The sequence below is a fragment of the Gadus morhua genome, chromosome 1 (genome assembly GCF_902167405.1).
Source record: "Gadus morhua chromosome 1, gadMor3.0, whole genome shotgun sequence".
Classification (NCBI taxonomy): domain Eukaryota; kingdom Metazoa; phylum Chordata; class Actinopteri; order Gadiformes; family Gadidae; genus Gadus; species Gadus morhua.
In genome coordinates, this window is record NC_044048.1 from 13,296,028 (window position 1) to 13,323,478 (window position 27,451).

Consider the following 27,451-nt stretch of genomic DNA (forward strand, 5'->3'; position numbering starts at 1 on the left):
GTACCGGCGATCGTGCCAGTTTTCTGGCGAGGATGGCCCTGGTAGTTAATCGCGATCACGTTCCCCACGTTGACCTCCACCATTAACACCACCCGCTCTGAGTCAGGAGTTTTGATGGGATACCTGCTGGCCTTTTCAGGTCACAGCTGAGGTAGACGCCACGGCCCAGCATCCCATCCCATAGACTGTTTGAAACCATCGCGCTGGATGGCCGTTGCATTGGTCCAGGTGGTGCCGTGGTACATGACGTAGGTCTGGCCGCAGTTTGGCTGTTCATGGTGTGGTATCCGGCTTGGAGAATGTGCCGTGAACCAGGAAAACACGTGGCAACGGATGGTTTAAGCCGACTTCGGCGTTTATTGCAATTATCAAAGACAGGTAAAGGGTGCGCTTGGGTCTCCGTGAGCCTCAAGCCTCTGCAGTCCATGCGTGTCTCTGCCTCTGCCGTGCTCTTGGTCTGGACCTCCACTTAACATGGCCCCTGGTTTCGCCCAGGTGTCCCCCAATCACCCTGATTGGGGGGAAGGACCCGGTGCTCTCCGTCGCCGGCTGGTGGGTGGGGGTGGTACACCCCGTCCTTCACGGTCCCACGGGACCGTTCAGGCCGAGGCTTCAGGGGCGGGATGCCACAATGGCCAATTCTGTCCAACCCATTTCGAAGGTGGTCAACGTCCTCCCAGGAGCAAGACTGCTGATGGTACATTTTGAATAGGAATGTGCCTGCAAAACACAGTCATAGCCGTAAGCGACTGTTGAAGGAAACAACACAAGAGTACAAAACATGTGGAGGTATACTTTCACTTTTGAATAATTTCTCTCTCGCCAACAATTATTTTTATTTAACTGCAATTTATTTAACAGCAGGGATAGACAGGAATTCGATTTTTTTTATCTCTGAACCACACAAGCACGAGTGGACGCACACGCCTACACAACAAATGAACAGCCACACAAAGACACACACACACACCTCTGACCGGAAAGGATGACCTTACTGTTAAATAACAAAAGGGAAAAAATATATATAATAATAATAATACTTACAAATAATACTACTACTAAAATATATTCATTGATAATATATAGAATGGATCAAATCCCAACGACGTAGCATAACGTAAAATGAAATGAAAATACAGTGAGGAAGGGGGGAGGGAGATTACTGAGAAACTTCCGTAGAAGAAAAGTGCGCAATTTTTTGATGTAGAAGTTCCCTGACCCGGGTCGTATGACTTTTTTCCAGTTTAGTGCAGGACATGAAGTCCCTCATCCAGGGAGAATACGAGGGTGGAGAGACACCTTCCATGATCACAGTCTGATCTATCAAATCTTTCCATTTCTGTGCAGAGCTCCTATTGCACTTCTGCAATAAAATATCCACTTCGGATTAACAGGCTCGATTGGCAGATCGTCAAGACGACACGAAGGCAGTGCCGTGGAGCTCACTCACTCTCTCTCTCCAGAAAGATTCTGGAGGAAAACACAACTTTCTATTTTGGCCTACCTAAGAGTCATGTAGTTGTGTATGGGTCTTTTAATCTTTTGAATAGTGTTTTCCAGACTACCGTAGATTTTACATAATTGCCTACACGATGCTATGCACAAATATTTGCTCCCGCAATGCAAAAGAAAAAAAAATTCTGGCGCCAAAATAATACAGTTACAGATAACTTACCCGTGGGTTAAACCAGACCTGCTCAGTGTGGGTAGAGTGTGAATTACTATAACTGGGTTGTTCCTATTATATGGCTCATAACAGTGTCGCATGGAGTTTTGTTTCACTTTCACGTCACTTCTTTTCCTCGTCAAACTTTCGAACAGGATGCTCTCAGTGGAGGCGGGGCGGAAGGAAGCAGAGGAAGCAGACAGAGACACAACTGGGTTCAACGTCTTTGTTTTGTCAAATGCAAAGCAATTGCCACTGCTGGCAATTCAATTCCAGTCTTCTAAGCCAAGTTCTCTTCGACAGAAATAAAATATGAATAAAATAAAGTAAAACTAACAAGAGTGATAAATTTCATACATATTTCCAGTAGTATAGGATGGTACCTAAGTTCAACGTTATTTTGTGCGTGTTTGTTGGGGTGATCACAGTGCAGATTTCGATAGTCTTCGTTTCTTCTAATCATCGCTCTCAATCTCTAATCATTTAGAAGCTGTTGTTACACCTTTCCTGTTCCTTGGCTCTCAGACCGTAGTGGGCAGCACAGGGGAAACGTTCCCTCCAGGGCCGATGTCCTTTCGGGGGTAACACCCTTCACTATAACCGGTGGGTCTGTTTATAGGTCGGAAGACACGGGCACGGATTCTTGGTTTGGTACTTTATTTAACAGTACACGTAACTCGAAAAACGCAACCGGACTTGTTTAATTCCTCCTATAACTCCCCTCCCCTGTTGCGCTCAGCTTCCTCTGATCCCTATTCAACCCGGCATATAGACTCTCATCTCAGTTCACTCAGTGCCAGATTGTCCAGGTCATCCGTACTAGACTCTCCAGCGTTTTCCAGACTGTATCCCCGGTATCGACCCTGCCTGTCCCCGACCTACCTGCTCTGTCTCTGTCCCGGTGGTCTCGAGCCTGCCTTCCGCCTGCCAACAACAGATTCTGCCTGTGCCCTGCCGGATATCTTCATGTGCGGTTTCTCCTGGTCCAGGTTGGAGAGGGCAGTATGAAGGGTGAGGGAGATGGCGTCCTCTGTAGACCCGTTTGGCCTGTAGGCCAGGGATGGGCAACTGGCGGCCCGCGGGCCGCATACGGCCTGCATCCTCACTCAGTCAGGCCCGCACATCATTTTTATTTAATAAAAAAAAAGAAAAAAAATAATCTTGACGAAAGCTTAAGAAAGAGAAAATCAGAGTATCTGTTCATAGAATTCAAAGGCAAACCCATGTGTCTAGTTTGCTTAGAAGCGATATCAGTCATCACTTAAGTCGCCACCACAACTACTACAACTGCCCTGAAGTGAATATCACGCTTGTTGGGTTTGAGTCCATTGAGTTGTTGCACTTAATGTTGGGCCACTGTTTTTCAGTTATGTGACATCATTGAATGATGATGTATGTGAGCCCTTTGCACTGATCAAAATACTAAGTAATCATGTGGCTTAGCATGGAAATCATGAAATAAATGTATGTTGGTTCAATCAACATACCATACATAGTTTATGAATGTGGAAGATTTTGTAGGTAGTGGCCATCCCCAAAATGCACCAGAATACAGGAAATCCAACAAATTCAAAAATGTGTAGCTTCTTCAGTTTACGTCTAGTTGAAGTCACATGGCCCTCTGATGGTGGGATGAAGAATTATGGCCCTCTTTATCATGAAAGTTGCCCATCCCTGCTGTAGGCGAACTGTAGTGGTTCCAGGGAGTCAGGCAGTGAAGAGGTGATGTGGGTTTTGACCAGCAGCTCGAGGCACCTCATGATGTGAGTGCTACGGGCCGTTAGTCATTTCAACTGAGGGTTTTGGTTTTCTTGGGGACGGGGACAATGGGCTCCTTTTGAGACATGTGTGGACTAAAATGTTGAAGATGTCCGTGAATACATCTGCCAGCTGGTCTGCACACACCTTGAGTACACTTCAAGGGATAATGTCCAGGCAAGGGGGCATTTTTTGTGCCAGGTACTCTTTTCTGCTTTTTGCTGTTTTTAAAGGGGACACATTATGAAAACAACACTTTTCCTGGGATTTGGGATGTTGTTTTGGGTCTCTGGTGCTCCCACACGCATACAAACTTGTATGTACATGATTCTTTGAGTGAGATATGCATTTCTGAAAGTGCCCCGCCTACAGTTACCAAACGAGCGAGTCAGTTTCGGCGCCTACTCCTACGTAGGAAGGGGGCACAGTTGAATATTACCTCCCACTTCCCCCCACTAGCCCAGCTCCGGGGGTACAATCCCTTTCTCTGCCGGACTGCCGCCGAAGCTTCGGCGGCAGTCCGGAGGAGAAGACATGGAGGAGAAAGGGATTGCACTCCGCTGAGCTACCCCCGCAGTCGAAGCCGTCCTGGCCGCCACCGGCCGCCCAGCAGATCCGGCGGTGTACTCCGGGAGCTGAACTGACGCCGAAGCTTTCCGGCTGCTCTGACAGGTGTACTCCGGGAGCTGAACTGCTCCGGCGCGAGGAGCTCGGCGGCAAGTCCGGCAGCTCCCGGAGTGCAATCCCTTTCTCCTCCATGTCGCGGTTCATGGACTTCAGAGAGTCATGGCCAAAGTTCCTTTCCCCCAATTCCTCTCAACCATGGCCGAGATATCACCCACTACGAGTCTTTACTTGTTGTGGAAGTGCCAGAGACGTCAGACCCATTCTTTATGATTCATAATATCATCCGAGGCGCACATAGCTTTTGGCCGTGATATTATGTTTTTGAACCGCTTCAAAAACATATTATATAAATACCCATGCATAATATTATTATTATTGGTCAATGGACAGGAGCTCATTTGCATTAAAGCTACAGACACCAGAAACAGCGCATTCTGAAGGGACTTTAATGGGGGGGAATAGCGGTAGGCGAGATTTCTTTCTCCTAAAATCTATTTCCAGCAAACCGCTTCAAAAACATATTTTCTGGACCCAAATACTATATTTACTTGTTGTGAAAACACCATAATATGTCTCCTTTAAGGATTTACACACCTCTGCCCTAGATGTTTCCAGTTGACAGGGGTCCTCATCCATTTGTATATCCACAGGAGCGCTGTTATCCCCATGCGTGGGTCGTACGTGTTCAACTCATCTGGGAGAGATGCAGACTTCTCCTCAACGGTGTTGGTCTTCCTTAATAATCCGTAACAGTCTTTATTCCGGACCAAATGCTTCTGGTTTGAAACATCAGAGACTTCAGAGACTCAGAAAAAAGGTGGCTTTTGATAAATGTTATATGTTACAAAACTTTGAGGCGTGATAATATATTGCAGATAATATAATGTCTAATCATATGCCGCATTCAAACCATCTGAGCTCCAGGTTATTGTACCTGGTGAACAGCGACTACAATGAGCCAGCGTACTGGGGGAGGTCCAGCACCTAACTGCGTGATGTTTAGACAACAACCTGTCCCTCAACACCTAGAAGACAAAATAAATGATCGTGGACTACAGGAGGTCTAAAGGTGACACGCACACCCCCTCTGCATCAAACGAACGGAGGCTGAGCGTGTCACCAGTTTTAGGTTTCTGGGGGTCCACATCTCTGAGGACCTCTCCTGGTCCATCAACACTCCGCCCTGATCAAGAAGGCTCATCAGTGCCCAACTGTCGCCTCAGAACCTGGTGAACTTCTACCGCAGCACCATCGACAGCATACTGACCAACTGTGTCACAGTGTGGTACGGTAACTGCTCCGCCTCTGACTGGAAACCACTGCAGAGGGCGATGAAAATAGCCCAACGGATCACCGCTTCCTCCCTCCCCTCCATCGACTGTCCAGACAAAGCGGTGCCAGCGTAAGGCACGCAGCATCGCAAAGGACAATTTTCATCCAAACAACTGTTTACCCTCCCTCCTCTGGTAGGCGGTACAGGTCCCTCGGCACCGGGACCAGCAGGATCAATCAATCAATCCATCAATCCATCAATCCATCAATCAATCAATCAATCAATCAATCAATCAATCAATCCTTTATTTAACCAGGTAGAAATTCATTGAGATTAAAATCTCTTAAGAGAATGCACCATGATAAAATAAGAATCAAGTCACATAAATTCTCACAAACCACACTCTCACGAAGCATTGTCCCTCAGGCTCTTACTACTGAACCCCACACCCCTGTGAACTTCTTCGGGGGTACTTGCTGAAGGTTTTGTTGACCCTCCCCCTTACCCCTTACTCTACCTTTAAATGGCTTTCGGCTATGACTCGCTGTGCGTGAACGCACAACATCGAGGTCTAGGGTTGAGATTTTTGCTAGGAGCAAAGAAACGGGATTCGGTGTGTGTGTGTGTGTGTGTGTGTGTGTGTGTGTGAAAAAGGCTAAAGGACCTAAATGTAAATTAGGATTCAAATGAAACTGCTAATGAAAAACCTACGTAAAATGCCTCGTGACCTCCTCCTATTCACCAACCAACATTCTCGTTCTTATTCGACTGTTTACATTTGTTTGTACTGTCACAGACCATGACAGTACCCCCACCTTAAGCGTCGACTACCAGGCGACCCAAGACATGCAAAAAAAAGAAAGTCAAACCCAAACAGGGTGGGTGGGGGGGTGCCAGGAGGAAAGAACCAAAAAAAAAATCTGGAAGCCTGCAACGGCGAAGACCCACAGGTGGCCGGCATCGGCGAAGACGAAGACGAGGTAGAGGGCGGGTCCCCTCTGGAGGAAGGCGAGGTAGAGGGCGGGCCCCTTCTGCAAGGCCTTGAAGGTTTGGAGGGTGGAACCCCTCTGGAAGGTAGAGGGCGGGCCCCTTCTGGAAGGTTTAGAAGGCGGGACCCCTCTGGAAGGTCTGGAAGATCTGGAAGAGGGGCAATGTCACACCAAATTTGTACCGGGTGCCAAATTTGTACCGCCTACGTAATCCATACGTAATCCATTCCAAACCTGCCTGGCAACAGACGATCGCGTCGAACGTTGCTTGACAACGGACGATCGCGTCGAATGACGTGGGAAGGTTCAAGAACATTCGTGAACTCGTTCATTGAGCGCGACAAGAAAGATAACCCTTATTTTACAAATTACATTTATTAGCGTTCCTAACTTTAGATTTGTATTGTGTTTATCTATTTCCCTAACCAGTAATAGCTAAATGTTATGGGGATAACGTGAATAATAATAAAAAACATTTACCAGTTAGTAAATGCCCGCTCACCAATCTACCCATCAATCTATTATCTATTATCTATATATCTATTACCTATAATCTATTATCTAAATTAAATTAAGGAAATTAAATGAACACAAGCTAGCTAGACTGTGATACACTTTAAACACACAGTTTACTAGCTAAATTCGATTAAACAATTAAATGCAATACAAATATAAAGTAAAAGCAAGTGTTATCTAGCGATCCGTGTCGTGGCAATTTCTCTATCAGATATTGCGTCGAAGCAGATGAGATATTTAGATGCAAAAAGCACACAATACTTGCAGGCAATTGCTGGTTATATAATTTGTAATAAAAGTACGAACAAAGATACATCACAACATGCATCAACAAACAACATAACAGGCTTACATTACAATAATCTGAGGCCTCAGGTGGGAGCTTCTCTTTGTGTGTTACTTCATACTCTGAAGGTACGCTCGTGAGAAGTCCACCGATTGTGTTGGAGGGGGTGGCGGCCGTGCCATGTAACCCTCTGGCTTGGTTGACGCTAGCCAGGGGGTCGAGGAACAGGCCCATACATCAAAGGATTGTATGGAAGATGATTTACAACACACGAAAACATAGGAACAGGCAGGCAATAAAATGCATCACACAACCCTCGAAGGATCACACGTTAGATGACCCAAAAGGAGAGTAGAAGGCAGGCATATATATGCATCACACAAAATAGTAACAAAACTTAAGTTCATAGATAGACCAAAAACGTAACAACATGTAGATTTTCCATCACATTCGTTATCTGTACTATGTTGTGTCGTCTTTGGCAACATGAGCGTGAATGTTTTTTGAAACCTGCTTTAAACACTCAGTTTACAAGCTAAATTCGATTAAACAATCAAATACAATACAAATATAAAGTAAAAACAAGTGTTATCCAGCGATCCGTTATCTGTATTATATATTTCGTCTTTGGCAACATGAGCGTGATTGTTTTATGAAACCTGCCTGGCAACAGACAACCCCTTACGTAATCTGTTGTCCGTTGCCTGGCAACTGATAGGCAGTACAAATTTGGCACCTGGTACAAATTTGGTGTGACAGCACCCTCGGGAAGGAGGGTAGGGTAGACGTTCAGGAACCGGACAGGGCTCGGGGACCAGAGTCAGCTCAGGGGCTGGAGAGAAATGTGAACCGGATGGCACACCAAACTCACCACCCCCACTCTGATAGTCCGTAAGGCACCCTCCAACCCGGGCCTTGAAGCGACAGCGCTGCACGTACGCCCCAACACAGCCTCCAACAAAAAGAGCGTCCGCTGGGTCCAATGATGGTCGGATCATTCTGTCACGGTTAGCGGTTGGCAGGCAGGCAGGTAGGACCCAAACGCAGACAGTTCAATAAAAGGATAATTTCTTAACGCAAAATGCAAGGAACAAGGGTGACGCGGGTAACACAGGGAACACCAGGAACACAGGTAACACAAAGTACACAACTCACCACAAACTAAAATGATTTGACAAGGAACAAAGGAAAGACAAGGGCTTAAATACCAAACCCATACAGGGCACGCATTAGGGCTGGACTGGCCATCGGGCGCACCGGGCAATGCCCGGTGGGCTGGCAGGCCTTTTTGGGCCGACGAGGTTTACTTGAGGTTTACTTTTCTTTTTTTTTATGGACCCGGCCCGGCCCAGCCATGTCACACAGCCGAGGGCCGAGGTCCGTTCCTTCCCTCTCGGTCGTGCGGGCTGTCAACTTCACCTGAAAGTTCAATAAAACTTTGGCCCTGGCCATAACTCATTATGATTGGTTCTGGGCTGGCCCTGGCCCTATCACACACACAGCAGAGGGCCGAGGTCCCGCCCCTTGGGCCTCGGCTGTCAATCAGTCACGTCACTTATCTCTCTCTCTCTCTCTCTCTCCTCTCTCTCTCTCCTCTCTCTCTCTCTCTCTCTCTCCTCTCTCTCTCTCTCTCTCTCTCTCTCTCTCTCTCTCTCTCTCTCTCTTCTCTTCTCATACTTTAGTGTACGCCTTTATAAAATAATACATATATTTTGTATTCTTCCTGTTGTTCTGTGTTCTTGCATTTTTTGCTGATTATGAGACGGTTCGAACTGTACATATTATAAGCATTAGTAATTTCAGAGGGGATTTGACCTAGCTGCAAAAGTCTCTGCAAGTATAGTGAAAGAGCGTATCAATTTTTTGACATGGTTACTCTCTTCCATGTAGGCTACTGCGCTTTAATTTTGTTGAAACAGCACAATATGCGGATATATCCTCTGGTATGTTGTGTGCCTCCGGATGTCGTATAAATAATCATAGTGGGCTGCCATGGCCAAAAATGCCAGGGCCATTTTTTGGTCCCAGTCCAGCCCCGCAACGAGTGACAGCTGAAACACATTAGGGGAGGGAGCATTATTCACACAGGAGGGAAACCTGACATCGGGCGAAACAAGACAGATACCAAAGTAAAACAGGAAACACACCAAAACAAGATAAGGAAACAGATAGACCATGACACATCGGACAAAACTTCGGACTAATTTTTGAGTTTTTTTTACCAAATTTATTTTATAAATGTTTTTGTGAATAACACAGTGAAAACATGATCTATTAATAATCCAACTGTATTAACTTCAACAACAGGTGTGCTGCCACTTTATTTATAGAAGGGATTGCCAGGCATTTGCCCAGCCATAGTGGTAGGAGCCGGGCCTGCTTTAACCTGCCATTGGGCCCTGGGTCTGAGAGGGGATCTTACAATGAAGATGTGTAATTTAGTCGACGGGGGGGGGCTTGGCTCATTATAGGCCTCTGATCTGTTTGGGCCCCAAACAAAAAATCACATTGTCTTGGGCCTACGCCGATTGGGGTGCCTATCTTGAGCCAAAAATAGCAAAAATAAATGATAAAATAATACCCATGCCCATGATGATCATAGCCCCTGGGGCTTCAGCCATAGACCCTGGGGCTTCAGCCACGGTATGCCCTTGCATTAAGGGGGCCGGGGTTGGAGCGATACACCTGTCTATCTTGATGCGGTTTGGGTCCCAGACGCAGTCCTCCTCCAAGCCGCTCTTCGTCATGCCGCAGTCCGGGGGGCACCAGGCAGTGTCGAAGACCTCCCCGTACCGGTAATCGTGCCAGTTCTTCTGGCGAGGATGGCGCTGGCGGTTAATCGCGATCACGTTCCCCACGTTGACCTTCACCCTGAACACCACCCGCTCTGAGTCAGGTAGAGCAGGGTCGATGGGATACCTGCTGGCCTTTTGCAGGTCACGGCTGAGGTAGACGCCAAGCCCAGCATCCCGTCCGCCGACTGTTTGAAACCATTGCGCTGGATGGCCGTTGCTTGGTCCTGGTGGTGCCGTGGTACATGACGTAGGTCCGATCGCAATTTGGCTGTTTATGGCCACATTCTCAACTCCATATGGAAGCTGAAAGTCATCTTCCTCCCAGGAGTAGGACTGCTGTTGGTACATTTCTAAAGAGGAATGTGCCTGCAAAACACAGTCACAGCCGTTAGCGACTGTTGAAGGAATCAATACACGAGACGTTGCCTTGCAGAGCAGATGTAAAACAAGTACAGTCGTATAGACAAGAGTACAAAACATGTGGAGGTAAGCTTTCACTTTTGAATACATTTCACTCGTTAAAATGTATTTTTATTAAGCTGAAAACAGCAGGGAAAGACAGGAATTTGATTTTTCTATCTTTGAATAGATATATATTTTGAGGGGGGGGGATTACTGAGAAACTTTGGCAGAAGAAAAGTGCAAAAGATTTTTTAGAAGTTATTCCCTGACCCGGGTCGTATGACTTTTCCCAGTTTACTCCCTCATCCAGGGAGAATATTAGGGTGGGGAGGCACCTTACATAATCACAGTCAAACTTTCCATTTCGGGACAATGTGTCAATGTAAACTAAAACAGCACATTCTTTCTGGAGGAAAACACAACATTCTATTTTGGCCTACCTAAGAGCATGTAGTTGTGTATGTGGTCTTTTAATCTTTTAAATAGCTTTTTCCAACTACATTTTACATTATCACCTACCTACAGGTTTAATCAAAAAAGATTCTATGCACAAACACATTTCTGGTGCCAAAAGAATACAGATAACTTACCCGTGGTTTAACCAGACCTGCTCAGTGTGTGGGTAGAGTGTGAATGACTATAACGGGGTTGTTCCTATTATATGGCTCGTTACAGTGTGACGTGGAGTTTTGTTTCACTTTCATCCCTTGAAACTATTTTTACTCCCAACTTTGTATCACGAGGCTCTCAGTGGAGGCGGGGCAGAGGGAGCAGATAGAGAAACATCTGGCTTCAAGGTCTTTACTTTGGTCAAATGAAAAGCAAACATGCAGTAGCAGTCATTAACTAGCAATGAGATTCCAGTGTTCTAAGCTAAGTTCTCCTCGACAGTGCAGGTAGCAAGTAGATACAATGAATTAAGAATAAAATAAAGTAAAACTAACAAGAGTGATAGAATAGTTATATATACCTATGTCCATAGTGCCTAAAGTTATTTTGTGGTTGTTTGGGGGGGGGGGGGGGGGGGGGGGGGTCCTTCAAGCTGTCCTTCAACCCGGGGGTTTGTGTGTTTGGTCCAGGTGGGAGAGAGCCTTGTGGAGGGCGATGGAGATGGGGTCCTCTGAAGACCTGTTCGGCCTGTAGCGAACTGTAGTGGGAACTGTTGCCATACCACACCTTGAAGCACTGGGTGAGGATGCTCTCAACGGTGCACCGATGGAGGTTCCAGAGGATCTGAGGGGAGAGTTCAGTCTTCTTCAGTTTCCTGAGGAAGAAAAAGTGTCGTTGAGCTTTCTTGATCAGAGTGGAGGTGTTGTGTGACCAGGAGAGGTCTTGTGAATGTGGACCCAAAGGAACATGAAGCGGGTGACCCGCTCTACTTCAGCCCCGTTGATGTGAATGGTGTGTGGATGGTTGCCTTTGCTTTCCCGAGGTCGACGATGAGTTCTTTGGTTTGGTGGGGTTGAGCGCAAGGTTGTTATTTGCGCACCATGCTGCCAGGTTCTGGACTTCCTCCCTGTTGGCTGATTCATCATTGTTCCTGATCTAGTGTCGTCTGCAAATGTGATGATGTTAGTGTTGTGAATGGGGGAGCAGTCATGGGTGAAGAGGGTGTGCAGTAATGGGGAAGCACACACCCTTGTGGCCCGTCAGTGTTTAGAGGAAGTGTAGTGGAGGGGAGGTTGTTTAACCTCACCATCTGTGGTCTTCATGATTACAGATGTGAGTGCTAGGGGGCGGAAGTCATTTCCACTGAGGGCTTTCACTTTCATGGGGACAGGGACAATGGGGGTCCTTCTGGAACAAGTGTGAACTATAGACTGGAGTAGGGATGTGTTGAAGATGTCTGTGTATACATCTGCCAGCCGGTCTGCGAAAAGGCTTTTGATAAATGTTACAAAACTGTGAGACATGATAATATATTGCAGATAATATAATGTCTATATATTGCATTCAAACCATCTGAGCTACAGATTACTGTACATGGTGAAGAGTCACTCAAGACCACAGGTGCATATGTTTCTTAACGTGGGTCGACCTGTAGCCCTACCACAACAGGAATAACATCATGTCTACTCTGGTGTCACTCTTTACATCGATTAAGTTGATGCTTGTTATGTCTCACTTGTAGCACATTTGAGGAGCCTCATTATTATGATCTATATTCAACGACAAGGTGAGAGTATATATAAATCATGCCTTCCAAAAGGTTGTCACTGTCCATTAGTCACTCAAGCTACAAGTTCATACCATTCGTATCACTTTAGTTTCTCTCTAAATTCTGACTTCAAGGAAAGCTATCTTAACAGGATATCATTTAATTAGTGGGAGGAAAAAAGGGGAATTACTTTGTTGCATGGAAAACTTTAAGATCCATTTGGTGCAGTTGGGCAAAGTCTAACTGCCAAAACGGTGTCCTCCCCAAGAGTGCTTTTAACACTTACTTACATTACAGTACTGTATTGCAATGTCAAAGTGTTAAAAGCGCTCTGTATTGACAATACTGTGTAGTAATATAAGATAAGCTATAATTCAGTCAGAGGGTTGGAAAATGAAAATTATGTATGAATGACAGCATGAAAAACCCTATTCAATAAATTGTGTTAGAAGACATTTGTCACGCTGCGTCCTGCTACGCGGTCCAATAGCCCATCTAGCGGCCACTTGACGACACTGTTCCTCATTCTCTGGTACACCGGCCTTCAATCTTCAATCTCCATTTCCTTCCTACTTCAGCCGGGGATCTCCATCCAGCCGGCGCCAGTTCGTCGTTTACAACTTCCAGTTCGAATCGGTCCTACCAGCATTTTCTAGAATCAGTTCAGTGTTCCTGTTCTCCTCGTAACCCTCTTCCCTCTTCCCAAGTTCTCCGTCCGTCACTTTACCTGTCGCCGAACCCCTGCCTGCCTGACTACCCGCCTGTCGCCGAACCCTTGCCTGCTGTCTGACTGCCTGCCTGTCGCCGAACCCTCGCCTGTCTGACTACCCGCCCGTCGCCGAACCCTCGCCTGTCTGTCTGACTGCCTGCCGTCGCCGCGTCCTTGCCTGCCTGACTGACTCCCTGTTACCAAACCCTTGCCTGCCTGACTACCGCTTGCTTAGCCCAGCCAGTGTCAACCCCGTGTCCCAATAAATCCCGCTTCCCTTTACTCCGTCTCTGCCTCCCTGTGTACAGCGCTTGGGTCCCCATGTCCTGCCAACATTATTTTACAATCAGTGTGTGTATGCGTTTTCTACCTGAATATGCCTTTTAGGTCTATATTTGCTTTGAGGCCTGTTTAAAACTATAACATGTACTAATATTTTTGGTTTTGTTTCTGTAGACCCTGATGTGTCTTCATTTGTCTCATCTTATGATTGCCACGGTCGTTTTAGACAATGATGCTGTTAATCCAGCCCGGTGCGCAGGTGATTGTCCAGAAAAAGCGATGTCTACAGCTGGTTCATTCTCTAACTGGCTATGCAACTGTGTGAAAAACAATTCCTCATCGTCTTCTTTCGTCCCTTCAGGTGCAGTATCAAGTGAGGAGGTTACCCGCCATAGACCCCTTACATTGCAGCATGGGTCTCTTCTAGGACCGGCGGGCCACTGATGGGTTTTCTGAGCCGTGGTTCGCAGGGGGCCTCACCAACCAGCAGTCTGTCCGAGACAATCAGTCCCTGTTTTATCTGATTCCCTCGTGATCCTCCAGCCAGACCGCCGGATAGCTAGCTATCTAGTTTACTGTCATGCCGCAGTCCGGGCGCACCAGGCAGTGTCGTAAACCTCCCTGTTCATGTTCCATCCACCATGGCGCTAGGAGTTAATCGCGATCACGTTCCCCACGTTGACCATCACCATTATCACCACCTGCTCTGAGTCCAGTAATCTACAGTTGATGGGATACCTGCTGGCCTTGTTCATGTCACGGCTGAGGAAGACACCACGGCCCCGCATCCCGTCCAAGTAGACTGTCTGAAACCATTTCGCTGGATGGCGGTTGAATTGGTCTTGGTGGTACATGATGTGGGTTTTGACCAGCAGCTCGAGGCACCTCATGATGTGAGTGCTAATGGTAGTCATTTCAACTGAGGGTTTTTGCTTTCTTGGGGACAGGGACAATGGGCTCCTTTTGAGACATGTGTGGACTACAAACTGTTGAAGATGTCCGTGAATACATCTGCCAGCTGGTCTGCACACACCTTGAATACTCTTCAAGGGATACTGTCCAGCAAGGGGGCATTTTTCGTCTTTTTGCTGTTTTGAAGGGGACATATTAAGAAAACAACACTTTTCCTGGGATTTGGGATGTTGTTTTGTGCTCTGGTGCTCCAACATGCATACAAACTTTGGAAAAAGTCTGTACATGATTTTTGAGTGAGATATGCATTTCTGAAAGTACCCCGCCTACAGTTACCAAACGAGCGAGTCAGTTTCGGCGCCCACTCCTACGTAGGAAGGGGGCACAGTTGAATATTACCTCCCACTTCCACCCACTAGCCCAGCTCCGGGGGTACAATCCCTTTCTCTGCCGGACTGCCACCGAAGCTTTGGCGGGGAGTAGGAGACATCGAGGAGAAAGGGATTTTACTTATTGGTCAATAGGCAGGAGCTCATTTGAATTAAAGCTACAGACACCAGAAACAGCGCAATCTGAGGGGCAAGGTACACAAGGTACGTGCAACAAGAGAAAAACAAAAATTGCACATTATTTTTTCCTAAAAGCTATTTCCAGTAAACCGCTTCAAAAATATATTTCTGGAACCTTAATACTATGTTTACTTGTTGTGAAAACACCATAATATGTCTCCTTTAAGGATTTACACACCTCTGCCCTATATGCATCCAGTGGACAGGGTCCTTGTCCATTTGTATATCCACAGGAGCGCTGTTACCTCAAAGCGTGCGTAGTATGTGTTCAGCTCATCTGGGAGTCTTTATTCCGGACCATATGCTTCTGGTGTTTGAAACATCAGAGACTTCAGAGACTCAGAAAAAAGGTGGCTTTTGATAAATGTTATATCTTACAAAAATTTGAGGCATGATAATATATTACAGATAATATAATGTCTAATCATACGCCGCATTCAAACCCTCTGAGCTCCACGTTATTGTACATGGTGAACAGCGACTACGATGAGCCAGCATACAGGGGGAGGTCCAGCACCTAACTACGTGATGTTTAGACAACAACCTGTCCCTCAACCCCTAGAAGACAAAATAAATGATCAGGGACTACAGGAGGTCTAAAGGTGGAACGCTCGCCCCCCTCTGCATCAACCGAACGGAGGCTGAGCGTGTCACCAGTTTTAGGTTTCTGGGGGTCCACATCTCTGAGGACCTCTCCTGGTCCATCCACACCTCCGCCCTGATCAAGAAGGCTCATCAGCGCCCAACTGTCGCCTCAGAACCTGGTGAACTTCTACCGCAGCACCATAGACAGCATACTGACCAACTGTGTCATTGTGTGGTACGGTAACTGCTCCGCCTCTGACCGGAAACCACTGCAGAGGGTGATGAAAATAGCCCAACGGATCACCGCTTCCTCCCTCCCCTCCATCGAGACTGTCCAGACAAAGTGGTGCCAGCGTAAGGCACGCAGCATCGCAGAGGACAATTTTCATCCAAACAACTGTTTACCCTCCCTCCTCTGGAAGGCGCTACAGGGCCCTCGGCACCGGGACCAGCAGGATCAATCAATCAATCAATCAATCAATCAATCAATCAATCAATCAATCAATCAATCAATCAATCAATCCTTTATTTAACCAGGTAGAAATTCATTGAGATTATATTCTCTTTTAAGAGAATGCACCATGATAAAATAAACAGAATCAAGTCACATTAATTCTCACAAACCACACTCAGCACCAGTCATTGTAAAGTACAAGATTAGGGACACGACTATGTATGACAAACAGGAAGCATTGTCCCTCAGGCTCTTAGCCTACTGAACCCCACACCCCTGTGAACTTCTGCGGCGGTACTTGCTGTAGGTTTTGTTGACCTCCGCCCACTCGGTGGTCCCTCTTCTCGGGGCTCCTGTCGGCGCCCTTCCCGCCGTCCTCGCTCGAGTCCAGTGTGCTGAAGTTCCGCACGATGAGTGTCTGGATGAGCAGCACGCTCAGTGCTGCGATCAGCGCAGACTTGGATCGCCGGGCCAGCTTGCGAGCACACGGGTTGCCGACCATCTTTGGTTCTCCTCCTCCCCCCCCCTGCCGCGGGTCAAGCTGCCAGCGGCCCCGCGTCCGCTAAATGCCAACAGCGGGTCGTGAACGCTCCCCTGCTCCGTGTGCTGCTGCGAGGTGCTGCTGGCGAGTGGAGGGAGAGAGAGGGGGTTTAGTAGTAGGAGGAGGTGGAGAGGGGGAAGGGGGGGGAGGAGGAGGAGTAGGGCATTTGGAAGGCGCTTTAAATAGACAGACAAAAATCCCCAAAAATCCAAAATTAGACATCGGATCGAGTCCAAATTTTACACTCATGTTGGTGCTACCCTTAATGGCGTTCGATAAAAAATTCGGAATATTTCGCCGCGAGGAAAATTCTCTTTGGAAAATTACGCCACAAGGCGGCGCCATAAACGAGGAGGAATTGTATATCTCCTAATCGGCCAAAGGAATGTTCTGAAAACGTGTTTGGGGATATATCTCCCACACCGAACCTCCCACAGTCAAAACCTTTATATCCACAGGTTCACGGTAGCGTTTTGAACACATGCTTCGCATTGTGCCGGCGAAATGCACGTTTCTTGGACCCCTGCATAACTGCTTGCAGTTCTAGACAGACAGACAGACAGACAGACAGACAGACAGACAGACAGACAGACATTCCTCCAATATAAATGAAAAAATACACTGGTTTATAAAAGAAAAAACAACATCACAGTCAGTGCTATACATGCAGAGTCATCCATTTCTCGCAAGGGACTGCGGGAGCAAGTCACAACTGTAGCGTTGCAAAGGGTGCCCATCAAAAATCTAAACTTTGGGGGATGTTAGATATCCCCCTTATCCCTTACCCTACCTTAAAATGGCTTTCGGGACATGACTCATTGTGCGTGAACGCACAACAGCGAGGCGTAGGGATGAGATTTTGCTAGGAGCAAAGAAACGGGATTCGGCCCTTGTTACGGATCTAGTGTGTTGTGTTTGTGTTGTGTTTGTGTTTTATTGTGTTCTCTCCCCAGATTACCTTTCCCCCCCCCCCCCCTTTCTGATTGCAACCCTGGCAATCAGGAAATGTAGTGCACCTGTGCTCATCTGAGGGCTATACAAGCTCGGAGCAAACAGCTGCACAGTGCCTTTTGTGCCATCAAGCAGTTGACAATTGTTTGTGTGTGGGAGCTAGCGACGGAGTGCCGTTGTTGTAGTTCTGAGTAGTGGAGTATTTGGTTAGTTTGTAGTAGTTATTTTGATTTGTGCTTTCCTCTTTTGGGAAAGTGGTTCTTAGTTCTTTGGCCCATCAATAAACCTTTCTGCTTACCGTTACCTCTGTCCGTGTCTCCTCCTTGTCCCCCAGAACCTAGAAATATTCTTTGTTACTCCCCAGATCCCCCTGGATACTATTTGGGGTCGTAACAACCCTACTGCAGTCCACATTTCTCCTGCTGAGGGTAAGAGTGGAAAGCTGGGATATCCCAGAAAGGCTCTGGACAGAGGACCACACAGGACCACTGTGGTGTGTGTGTGTGTGTGTGTGTGTGTGTGTGTGTGTGTGTGTGTGTGTGTGTGTGAAAAAGGCTAAAGGCCCTAAATGTAAATTAGGATTCAAATTAAACTGCTGATTAAAAACCTAAGTAAAATTAATTGTGACCACCTCCTAATCACCAACCAACATTCTCGTTCTTATTCGACAGTTTTCCTTTGTTATGCAACTGACAGAACCTCGGACTCAAAACTATTATTTACCAAATTTAATTTATAAATGTTTTTGTGAATAACACAGTGAAAACATGATCTATTAATAATTCAACTCTATCAAGAAGCAGAACTTTGGCCGAATTAGTTCAATGTTCTCACATTTTTAACTTCAACATTAGTTGTGCTCCCACTTTATTATTGAAGCGATTACCGGGCATTTGCCCAGCCATAGGGGTTGGAGCCAGGCCTGCTTTAACCTGCCATTGGGCCCTGGGGCTGAGAGGTTTCGTAGGGGGGGGGGGGGGGGGGAATGGACGAGAGATCCTGACGGGGGGGCGGGGGGTTCTTGGCTCATGATAGGCCTCTGATCTTTGTGGGCCCCAAACAAAAAATCAGATTGTCTACGCCGATTGGGGGGCCTATCTTAAAAAAGGGAAAAGCAATGATAAAATAATACCGAAGCTTATGATCGCCGTAGAAGCCAAGGTAGGCCCGTGCATTAAGGGGGCCTTGGTTGGAGTGATACACTTGTCAATCTTGATGCGGCTGGGGTCCCAGACGCAGTCCTCCTCCAAGCCTCTCTTCGTCATGCCGCAGTCCGGGGGGCACCAGGCAGTGTCGAAGACCTCCCCGTACCGGCGTTTGTGCCAGTTGTTCTGGCGAGGATGGCCCTGGTAGTTAATTGATCACGTTCCCCACGTTGACCTTCACCCTGAACACCACCCGCTCTGAGTCAGGAGTGTTGAAGGGATACCTGCTGGCCTTTTTCAGGTCACGGCTGAGGTAGACGCCACGGCCCAGCATCCCGTCCTCAGACTGTTTGAAACCATTGCGCTGGATGGCCGTTGCATTGGTCCTGGTGGTGCCGTGGTACATGACGTAGGTCCGACCGCAATTGGCTGTTTATGGCCACATTTCTCGACTCCATATGGAAGCTGAAAGTCATCTTCCTCCCAGGAGTAGGACTGCTGTTGGGACATTTTTGAATAAGAATGTGCCTGCAAAACACAGTCACAGCCGTTAGCGACTGTTGAAGGAATCAATACACGAGACGTTGCCTTGCAGAGCAGATGTAAAACAAGGACAGGTCGTATAGACAAGAGTACAAAACATGTGGAGGTATACTTTCACTTTTGAATACATTTCGCTTGTTAAAATGTATTTTTATTAAGCCGAAAACCGCAGGGAAAGACAGGAATTAGATTTTTCTATCTTTGAATCCACACATGCGCGTGTGCACGCACACGCCCACACAGCAAACAGCCACACAACGACAAACATAATATTGACCAGAAAGGTCAACGAAGTAGTATAGAAACTGAAAAATAGGAAGAGGGGAAGAGGGGAGGGGGATTACTGAGAAACTTTGGCAGAAGAAAAGTGCAAAAGATTTTTTAGAAGTTATTCCCTGACCCGGGTCGTATGACTTTTCCCAGTTTACTCCCTCATCCAGGGAGAATATTAGGGTGGGGAGGCACCTTACATAATCACAGTCAATCTTTCCATTTCGGGACAATGTGTCAATGTAATCTATAACAGCACATTCTTTCTGGAGGAAAACACAACTTTCTATTTTGGCCTACCTAAGAGTCATGTAGTTGTGTATGTGGTCTTTTAATAGAGTAAAAAAAAAAAAAGTGTTAAAGTGTATGTTAACTTTTGAATAGCTTTTTCCAACTACATTTTACATTATCACCTACCTACAGGTTTAATCAAAAAAGATTCTATGCACAAACACATTTCTGGTGCCAAAAGAATACAGATAACTTACCCGTGGGTTAATCCAGACCTGCTCAGTGTGTGGCTCGAGTGTGAATAACTATAACTGGGTTGTTCCCATTATGTGTCTTGTTGACTGGACATGGGGAGAAACAAGACAGAGATACTAAAGTAAAACAGGAAACACACCAAAACAAGATAAGGAAACCGACAGACCATGACAGTAACCCCCCCCCCCCCCCCCCCCCCTCAAGGTTCGACTAACAGGCGATCCACGACATGCTAAAAAAAGAAAGTCAAATCCAAATAGGGTGGGTGGAGGGGAGCCAGGAGGAGGGAACAAAAAAAAAAGAATGGACTGGGGCAGAGCACGGGGTGACCTGCTGGCCACGGAATTGGAGTGGGTCAAAACGGAGGGATGTCAGGCGGGCGGCCAGAAAAATCCACCTGGGCATGGCAGGGAGCTTCTGGCGGACGGCCTGGGGGGCAAGCAGAGGCCTGCAGCGGCGAAGACGAAGACGAGGTAGAGGGCGGGCCCCTTCTGGAAGGTCTGGAAGGTTTGGAACGCGGAACCCCTTGGGAAGGAAAGGTAGAGGGCGGGCCCCTTCTGGAAGCTTTAGAAGGCGGGACCCCTCTGGAAGGAAAGGTAGAGGGCGGGCCCCCTCTGGAAGGTTTAGAAGGCGGGACCCCTCTGGACGGCAAGGTAGAGGGCGGACCCCTTCTGGAATGTCTGGAAAGTGGGACCCCTCTCGAAGGGAAGGTAGAGGGCGGGCCCCTTCTGGAAGGTCTTGAAGTTCTGGAAGAGGGGCACCCTCGGGAAGGAGTAGGGTTCAGGAACCGGACAGGGCTCGGGGACCAGAGTCAGCTCAGGGGCTGGAGAGAGATGTTGAACTGGATGGCACTCCAAACTCACCACCCCCAATCTGATAGTCCGTGAGGCACCGTCCAACCCGGGCCTTGAAGCAACAGCGCTGCACGTACGCCCCAACACAGCCTCCAACAAAAAGAGCGTCCGCTGGGTCCAATGATGGTCGGATCATTCTGTCACGGTTAGCGGTTGGCAGGCAGGCAGGTAGGACCCAATAGCAGACAGTTCAATAAAAGGATAATTTCTTAACGCATTGGTGGGGTTGAGCGTAAGGTTGTTATTTGTGCACCATGCTGCCAGGTGCTGGACTTCCTCCCTGTAGGTTGATTCATCATTGTTCCTGATCAAGCCGAGCACTGTAGTGTCGTCTGCAAATTTGATGATGTTAGTGTTGTGAATGGGGGAGCAGTCATGGGTGAAGAGGCGGAAGTCATTTCAACTCAGGGCTTTCACTTTCTTGGGGACAGGGACAATGGGGGTCCTTCTGAAACATGTGTGAACTAAAGACTGGAGTAGGGATGTGTTGAAGATGTCTGTGTATACATCTGCCAGCCGGTCTGCGAAAAGGCTTTTGATAAATGTTACAAAACTGTGAGACATGATAATATATTGCAGATAATATAATGTCTATATATTGCATTCAAACCATCTGAGCTACAGATTATTGTACATGGTGAAGTGTCACTCAAGACCACAGGTGCATATGTTTCTTAGCGTGGGTCGACCTGTAGCCCTGCTACAACAGGAATAACATCATGTCTACTCTTGTGTCACTCTTTACAACGATTAAATTGATGCCTTGGTTATGTCTCACTTGCAGCACATTTGAGGAGCCTCATTATTATGATCTATATTCAACGACAAGGTGAGAGTAGTATATCATATATAAAATGATGCCACCATTTATGCCTTCCAAAAGGTTGTCACTGTCCATTAGTCACTCAAGCTACAAGTTCATACCATTCGTATCACTTTAGTTTCTCTCTAAATTCTGGCTTCATGGAAAGCTATCTTAACAGGATATAATTTAATTAGTGGGAGGAAAAAAGGGGAATTACTTTGTTGAATGGAAAACTTTAAGAGATCCATTTGGTGCAGTTGGGCAGAGTCTAACGGCCAAAACGGACAGGAAGTTAGCCAATATTGTGTCCTCGCGTAGAGTGCTTTTAACACTTAGGTTTACAGTACTGTATTGTATGAAAAGTGTTAAAAGCGCTCTGTATTGACAATACTGTGTAGTAATATAACATAAGCTATAATTCAGTCAGAGGGTTGGAAAATGAATATTATGCATGAATGACAGCATGAAAAACCCTATTCAATAAATTGTGTTAGAAGACATTTGTCGCGCCGCGTTCTGCTACGCGGTTCAACAGCCCCATCTAGCGGCCACTTGACGCCACTGTTCCTCATTCTCTCGGCACACCTGCCTTCAATCTTCAATTTCCATTTCCTTCCTACTTCAGCCGGGGATCTCCATCCAGCTGGCGCCAGTTCGTCGTTTACAACTTCCAGTTCGTATCGGTCCGACTACCAGCATTTTCTAGAATCAGTTCATTGTTCCTGTTCCCCTCGTAACCCTCTTCCCAAGTTCTCCGTCCGTATCTCTGCCTACCTGTCGCCGAACCCCTGCCTGCCTGACTACCCGCCTGTCACCGAACCCTTGCCTGTCTGTCTGACTGCCTGCCTGTTGCCGAACCCTCGCCTGTCTGTCTTGACTGCCTGCCTGTCCCTGAACTGCTGGGAACGTAATTCCATTTTTTGGGGGGGCGGGGGGTAATTATATTTATTTTTTTTGGGGGTGAAAGAATAGGCTACCTGAAATAAAAAGCCTATTTCATGTATTGGTTTCTAACCCCTCTACCGTCTCAGCTACTTTTTACTGTCTATGCGCAATGGAACAGTGATAATACAGCGCGGTTCGGTCCTGCACACCCCGGACTCCCGTTACATCAGCTATCGTCATGATCTCTATAGTAACGCTGATAAACATAACCCAAGTTCGCGGGTTGACAGGTCAATAACCAACACAACACAATCAAACATGGCCGATAGAAAGAAAAAAATATCAAATTTTGTTTCATAGCCCGTTTACCTTCTTCCTCTTATTCAGTTCCAGCTGCTCTGAGCGTAGTCTCCACGAAAAGGCTGTTGCATTTCAAATACAAAATATATAGGCCTTATTAGGCCTCTACGTGTGATCTGTTTTCGTGGAGTCCGCGATGCCCGTGGTTCCCGGGCCATTCATTCATTCGTTCACGGGGCATGGCGGGAGTCGCGGGAGACGTGGCGGCCGGGAGTCGCGGGAGTGCCCGCACCGCGGTCACGGTGAATGAATGTTCAATCCAATCATTTCTTCCTCAACTCTTCTTTCTTGGTCTCTCTCTCTCTCTCTCTCTCTCTCTCTCTCTCTCTCTCTCTGGAAGTTTAATTGCATGTCATGAATATTCATTAATAATTTTTGATTTTTTGCACCAAAACCGACTAAGAGGGCATTCACTGCTATTACTGACCAACGCAAAATCAATGAAAAACGATGCACTGACAACTTTAAGCAATATAACACGAGTGTGAGTGGGGTTGTTAGTTTATTTTTATTTTTTATTGGGGGGGGCGCCAGAGGATCAGGGTAAGGTCAGGGGGCGTTTGCCCAAAAAAGGTTGAGAACCACTGCTATGGGCCATAGGCAGAGATACGGACGCAGTAAGGTATTGCAGTAATACGAGTGATTGAAATTGCCATTCAAACCACCAAAGTGGTCCAAACACAATGAAAACAGTTCATACTTCAAGTCACAATGGGCGCAGCCATCTTGAATTCTGTCTCAGAATTTTCCTCGGTCACCACTGAGTTCAACCGAGATGGCGAGTTCGCCGTCCGAGGAAAAGGGGCGTGTTTGTGCGTGTCGCTAGGCAACGTCCTCGGACCTCCGAGACGGATGGATATTAAAACGCAGCATGACACCAGTAGCGCCGAAGTAGGACAGTACATGAAGTATAGCTAATGAATGTATGCTACGCTAAAGAGAGCTCATCTCTAATGTAAACTGTTTATATTTCCAACAGGTATGTTGTAATACATACTAGCGAAATGTTAGTAGAATGTAGACTTTGCCCCGTTACATTAATAGGGAACATTGAAGTTGACCTAAGGGTGTTGGCTAAGGGTGTTGATGATTTTGTATGTGGACGAGCCGGTGTTAAAGATCGCGGGCGCCGATAGAGATGACGCGGCTAAATAAGTAAGCTAGTCACGTCCTGTGTGGGGTTATGGTTAGTGTAATAACTGTTTGTGGCTATGTGGGGGCCGGGAGTGATGACAGACGGTTTGATGCATGATGAACCGAGGGAATGTGTCGGGAGAGGGAATAAGCCGTGGTATTGATGAACGGGGCCGAGCTAATCCCCGCTAGCATGCTAAGGCTAATAGCCGTTGGGTATTTCCTCCCGGTCACGACAGTTAAAGGGACAGTTCGGTGTTTGGATAAGAGTGTAATAGCGTCTGTGTTGAAATGCTTTTGTTTTGGTGTCTTTGAGAGTATTGTTAGAATACAACTGGTGCTGACTGTGGGTTAAAGACGAGTTATATTAGGCTAAGGCAGTGCATAGTTCATAAAGTTCATAAAGGTTTAACAACAAGAAAGCAGTAATAGTAAATACTGATTAATCAGAGTAATAAGACCAGGTTATACAGTGATTCAGTCTGGAGTAATGCTATTTTAATATTCTAGGTCATTTGAGTTCATGCATTTATGTTTACCTTTACTTACAGTATGTTTAAAAAGGTAATTATACGCTTAAAAGAGATAGTATTTTCCTAGCTGAGGGTACATGCTAATACTTACCTGTGGGCCCTGTAATGGTAAAGTTAACATGTATTTAGGTGCCCAGCATGGTTAGTTAGACTAGTAACTGTAGAAGAGATACTGAGTATTGTGCTAAGAGTAGCAGGTCTGTTGCAAGTATATATGATTAATATGTATTATGACGGGTATTGTTATTGAGAGCATGTGTTTTGGAGATGTATTAGATTAGATTATATGGGCCAGTAGAGCCGAAGTAGTACAGTTCATGAAGTATAGCTAATGAATGTATGCTACGCTAAAGAGAGCACATCTCTAATGTAAACTGTTTATATATCCAACAGGAAATAAATGTGTTGCAGAAGAAAGAGCCAAGCTTCATTCGTATATCTGTAACATGTTTTGCGAGCTAGCCAGGAGAAGAGGCGAGAGAGTAACCATCACTATCAACCCCCTTCTTCCCAAAGAGTCGAGCCTTCATCAAACTTCAGGAAAATGGATGCCAGCCAGCTCCTGCGTGACAGAGTGAGTGCAGTCTTATGGCAGCTGGAGGAAGAGTCTCTCAGGGAAGTCTGCAAGTATCTGAAATGTGACGGCCTGGACAGTGGAGAGCCTCGCAGCAAGCCATGAAGGGCACTCATCAAAATGGCAGAGATTGAGGAAAAGCAAGAGGAGGATGAAGTCAGTCAGTTCATCACTGACCTACTAACATTCATCGAGAGACAAAACAAAGAAGGTATTCAGCCAAGCAAAGAGCAACGTTCAGGGGAGACAGCTCCAAAGAGAGGACTTGAGGAGAAATACTTCCTGCCACGCACTCCTGTTCTAAGGACCACAGATTATCGACTCAAGAATTGACCAGAGCCCGGTTACACACTGCCTGAGGTAATGTTACGAAGAGAATTTAAAATCTGTGGGCAAGTTGGAGAGATGGGGCAGAAAGAAAAATTATCCTACCCCAGCTTAGTCCGCCAGATGGAGATGGGGATAGAAAAAGGACACACAGAGACTGAAATCGTGGAAGCAGTAATCATAGCTGTCAGTCCAGGGTTGCCCTTGAGAGACATGTTGGAGATTAAGGGTGGGCTGACCCTCAGTGCACTTCTAACCATTCTAAAGGGCCACTATAAAGTAGGCAGCTCCACCGAACTCTACCACCAGCTCCTTAACATCTCCCAAGAGACCAAAGAGTCTGCGCTGAACTTTGTGTTCCGTGCAATTGAGCTGAAAGAGAAACTGTTATGGCAAGCAGCTAATGACGACACAGATGAACAGTATGGCAGAGCCAACATTCAGCGAAAGTTCCTCCGCTCAATCGAAACTGGACTGCTAAGTGACTCTGTAAAATTCCAACTCCTGCCCCACCTCAGCGATTTGAGCACCACAGATGAAGAGCTGATAGAGAGAGTAAACGAAGCAGCAAAAGTTGAAAGTGAGAGAAAAGAGAAGAGGAAAAGGTCCATTGCTGGTAAAACTCCTAGAGTGCAGGAGCTCCAAGTTGATTTTCTGGCAGACCACACACCTGCTCAGAGCTCTATTAAACCAAAGGACTCAAACTCAGCAGTGGCGATTAAAACACTCAAGAGGAAAGAGAGTAAGGCTGAACACACCAATACAAAGCAGATTGTGGAGGAGCTTCGGGCAGAAATGAAACAAATGTTTCAGGCTGTGATGGAGACAAGTCACCGCCCCCTTGGACCAATGCAGAGAGAGAGAGGCTGCAGAAAGTGCCGGAAGAGGAGATGGGTGAAAACTGCCCACACTGCTTCAAATGTGGGCAGGAGGGCCACTTCTCTCGTGGATGCAGAGTACAGAGAACACCGTCGGGAACGGGCAGGGGCTACTGAGGCGGGAACACCAGTAGTTCAGGAGAAAGCTTTCCAGAACAAACACCAACCAGGCAGCCCCACAACCATTCTGATGACAGCCCCCAGAGAAAAAAAAAACACCTGGAGTCAGTCAAGACAGTGTATGCAGCAACCGTTCAGACCAAAGAAAGCAAGTCAACACCTGAAAGTAAAGACAGCACAGAGTACGAGTCCAGCAAGGCAAGCAACACACCAAAGCCTGACAACGAGCAAGTCAAGAGACCAACAGCCTGGGACCCACCTGTGGACCTCCAACAACTCCCAGAGGGGCAACAGGAAGCGGTAAGGAGAGTGTTGAGAGAGGAATGTGAGGCATTTGCATTCGACAGTGATGATGTAGGCTCCATACCAACTTTCAAGATGCATATTACCCTCAACGACACCCATCCAGTGTGTCCCGAAGCCTCTTCACAATGAAGTTAAAGAGTACCTGCTGGACCTGTTGAACAAAGGGTGGATCACACCATCACAATCCCCTTATTCGTTGCCAGTGGTCTATGTCCGCAAGAAAGACGGCAGTCTGCGCCTCTGTTGCGACTTCAGAGAACCCAACTGCAAGTCAGTCCCAGACCGCCATCGCATTCCAAGGATTCAAGACATGCTGGATGCCCTGGGCGGGAGTTCATGGTTCTCAGTCTTGGACCAGGGTAAAGCCTACCACCAGGGCTACCTGGATGAGGCAAGCCGCCCCTTGACAGCCTTCATCACACCCTGGGTGCTCTACGAATGGGATCGCATACACTTTGGTCTAAGCTCTGCACCAGCAGAATTCCAGAGGAGCATGGAGCACTTTTTGGCTGGCCTCAGAGACACAATATGTCACCCTTACCAGGACCACAACCTAGTGCACCGCAGCAGCTTCGAAGATCACCTAGAGTATATTCGCCTTGTCCTCCAGCGCTATAAAGAACATGGTGTAAAGCTGACCCAAAGAAATGCGAAATGTTCAAGGCCAGGGTGAAGTTTCTTTGACTGCTGACCCTGCAGAGTTTGCTCCGGTGAGGGCCTTAAAGGAAAAAACACCTGCCACGGTTGGGGATATACGC

The 27,451-nt window shown here is 46.9% G+C and overlaps 1 protein-coding gene across 1 annotated transcript; it reads right to left on the minus strand.

Moving 5' to 3' along the window:
• Positions 1–9,319: 9,319 nt before the first annotated feature.
• Positions 9,320–16,509, minus strand: LOC115549768 (uncharacterized). Its single transcript, XM_030365028.1, has 3 exons — positions 16,284–16,509; positions 11,489–11,576; positions 9,320–10,276 (listed from the first exon to the last, which is right to left on the minus strand). Exons 1-3 carry the CDS (start codon positions 16,481–16,483, stop codon positions 9,653–9,655), a joined length of 912 nt encoding a protein of 303 aa, XP_030220888.1. The 5' UTR covers positions 16,484–16,509; the 3' UTR covers positions 9,320–9,652.
• Positions 16,510–27,451: the final 10,942 nt, after the last annotated feature.

Excerpts from the sequence above, each read along its gene's own strand:
- LOC115549768 (XM_030365028.1), bottom strand. The coding sequence starts at position 16,483 with ATGGTCGGCAACCCGTGTGCTCGCAAGCTGGCCCGGCGATCCAAGTCT. Across the intron at positions 11,577-16,283 it reads GGAGGTCAACAAAACCTACA|GAAACTGAAGAAGACTGAAC; the intron begins GCAAGTACCGCC and ends TTTCTTCCTCAG. Across the intron at positions 10,277-11,488 it reads TCCTCACCCAGTGCTTCAAG|GCACATTCCTCTTTAGAAAT; the intron begins GTGTGGTATGGC and ends TGTGTTTTGCAG.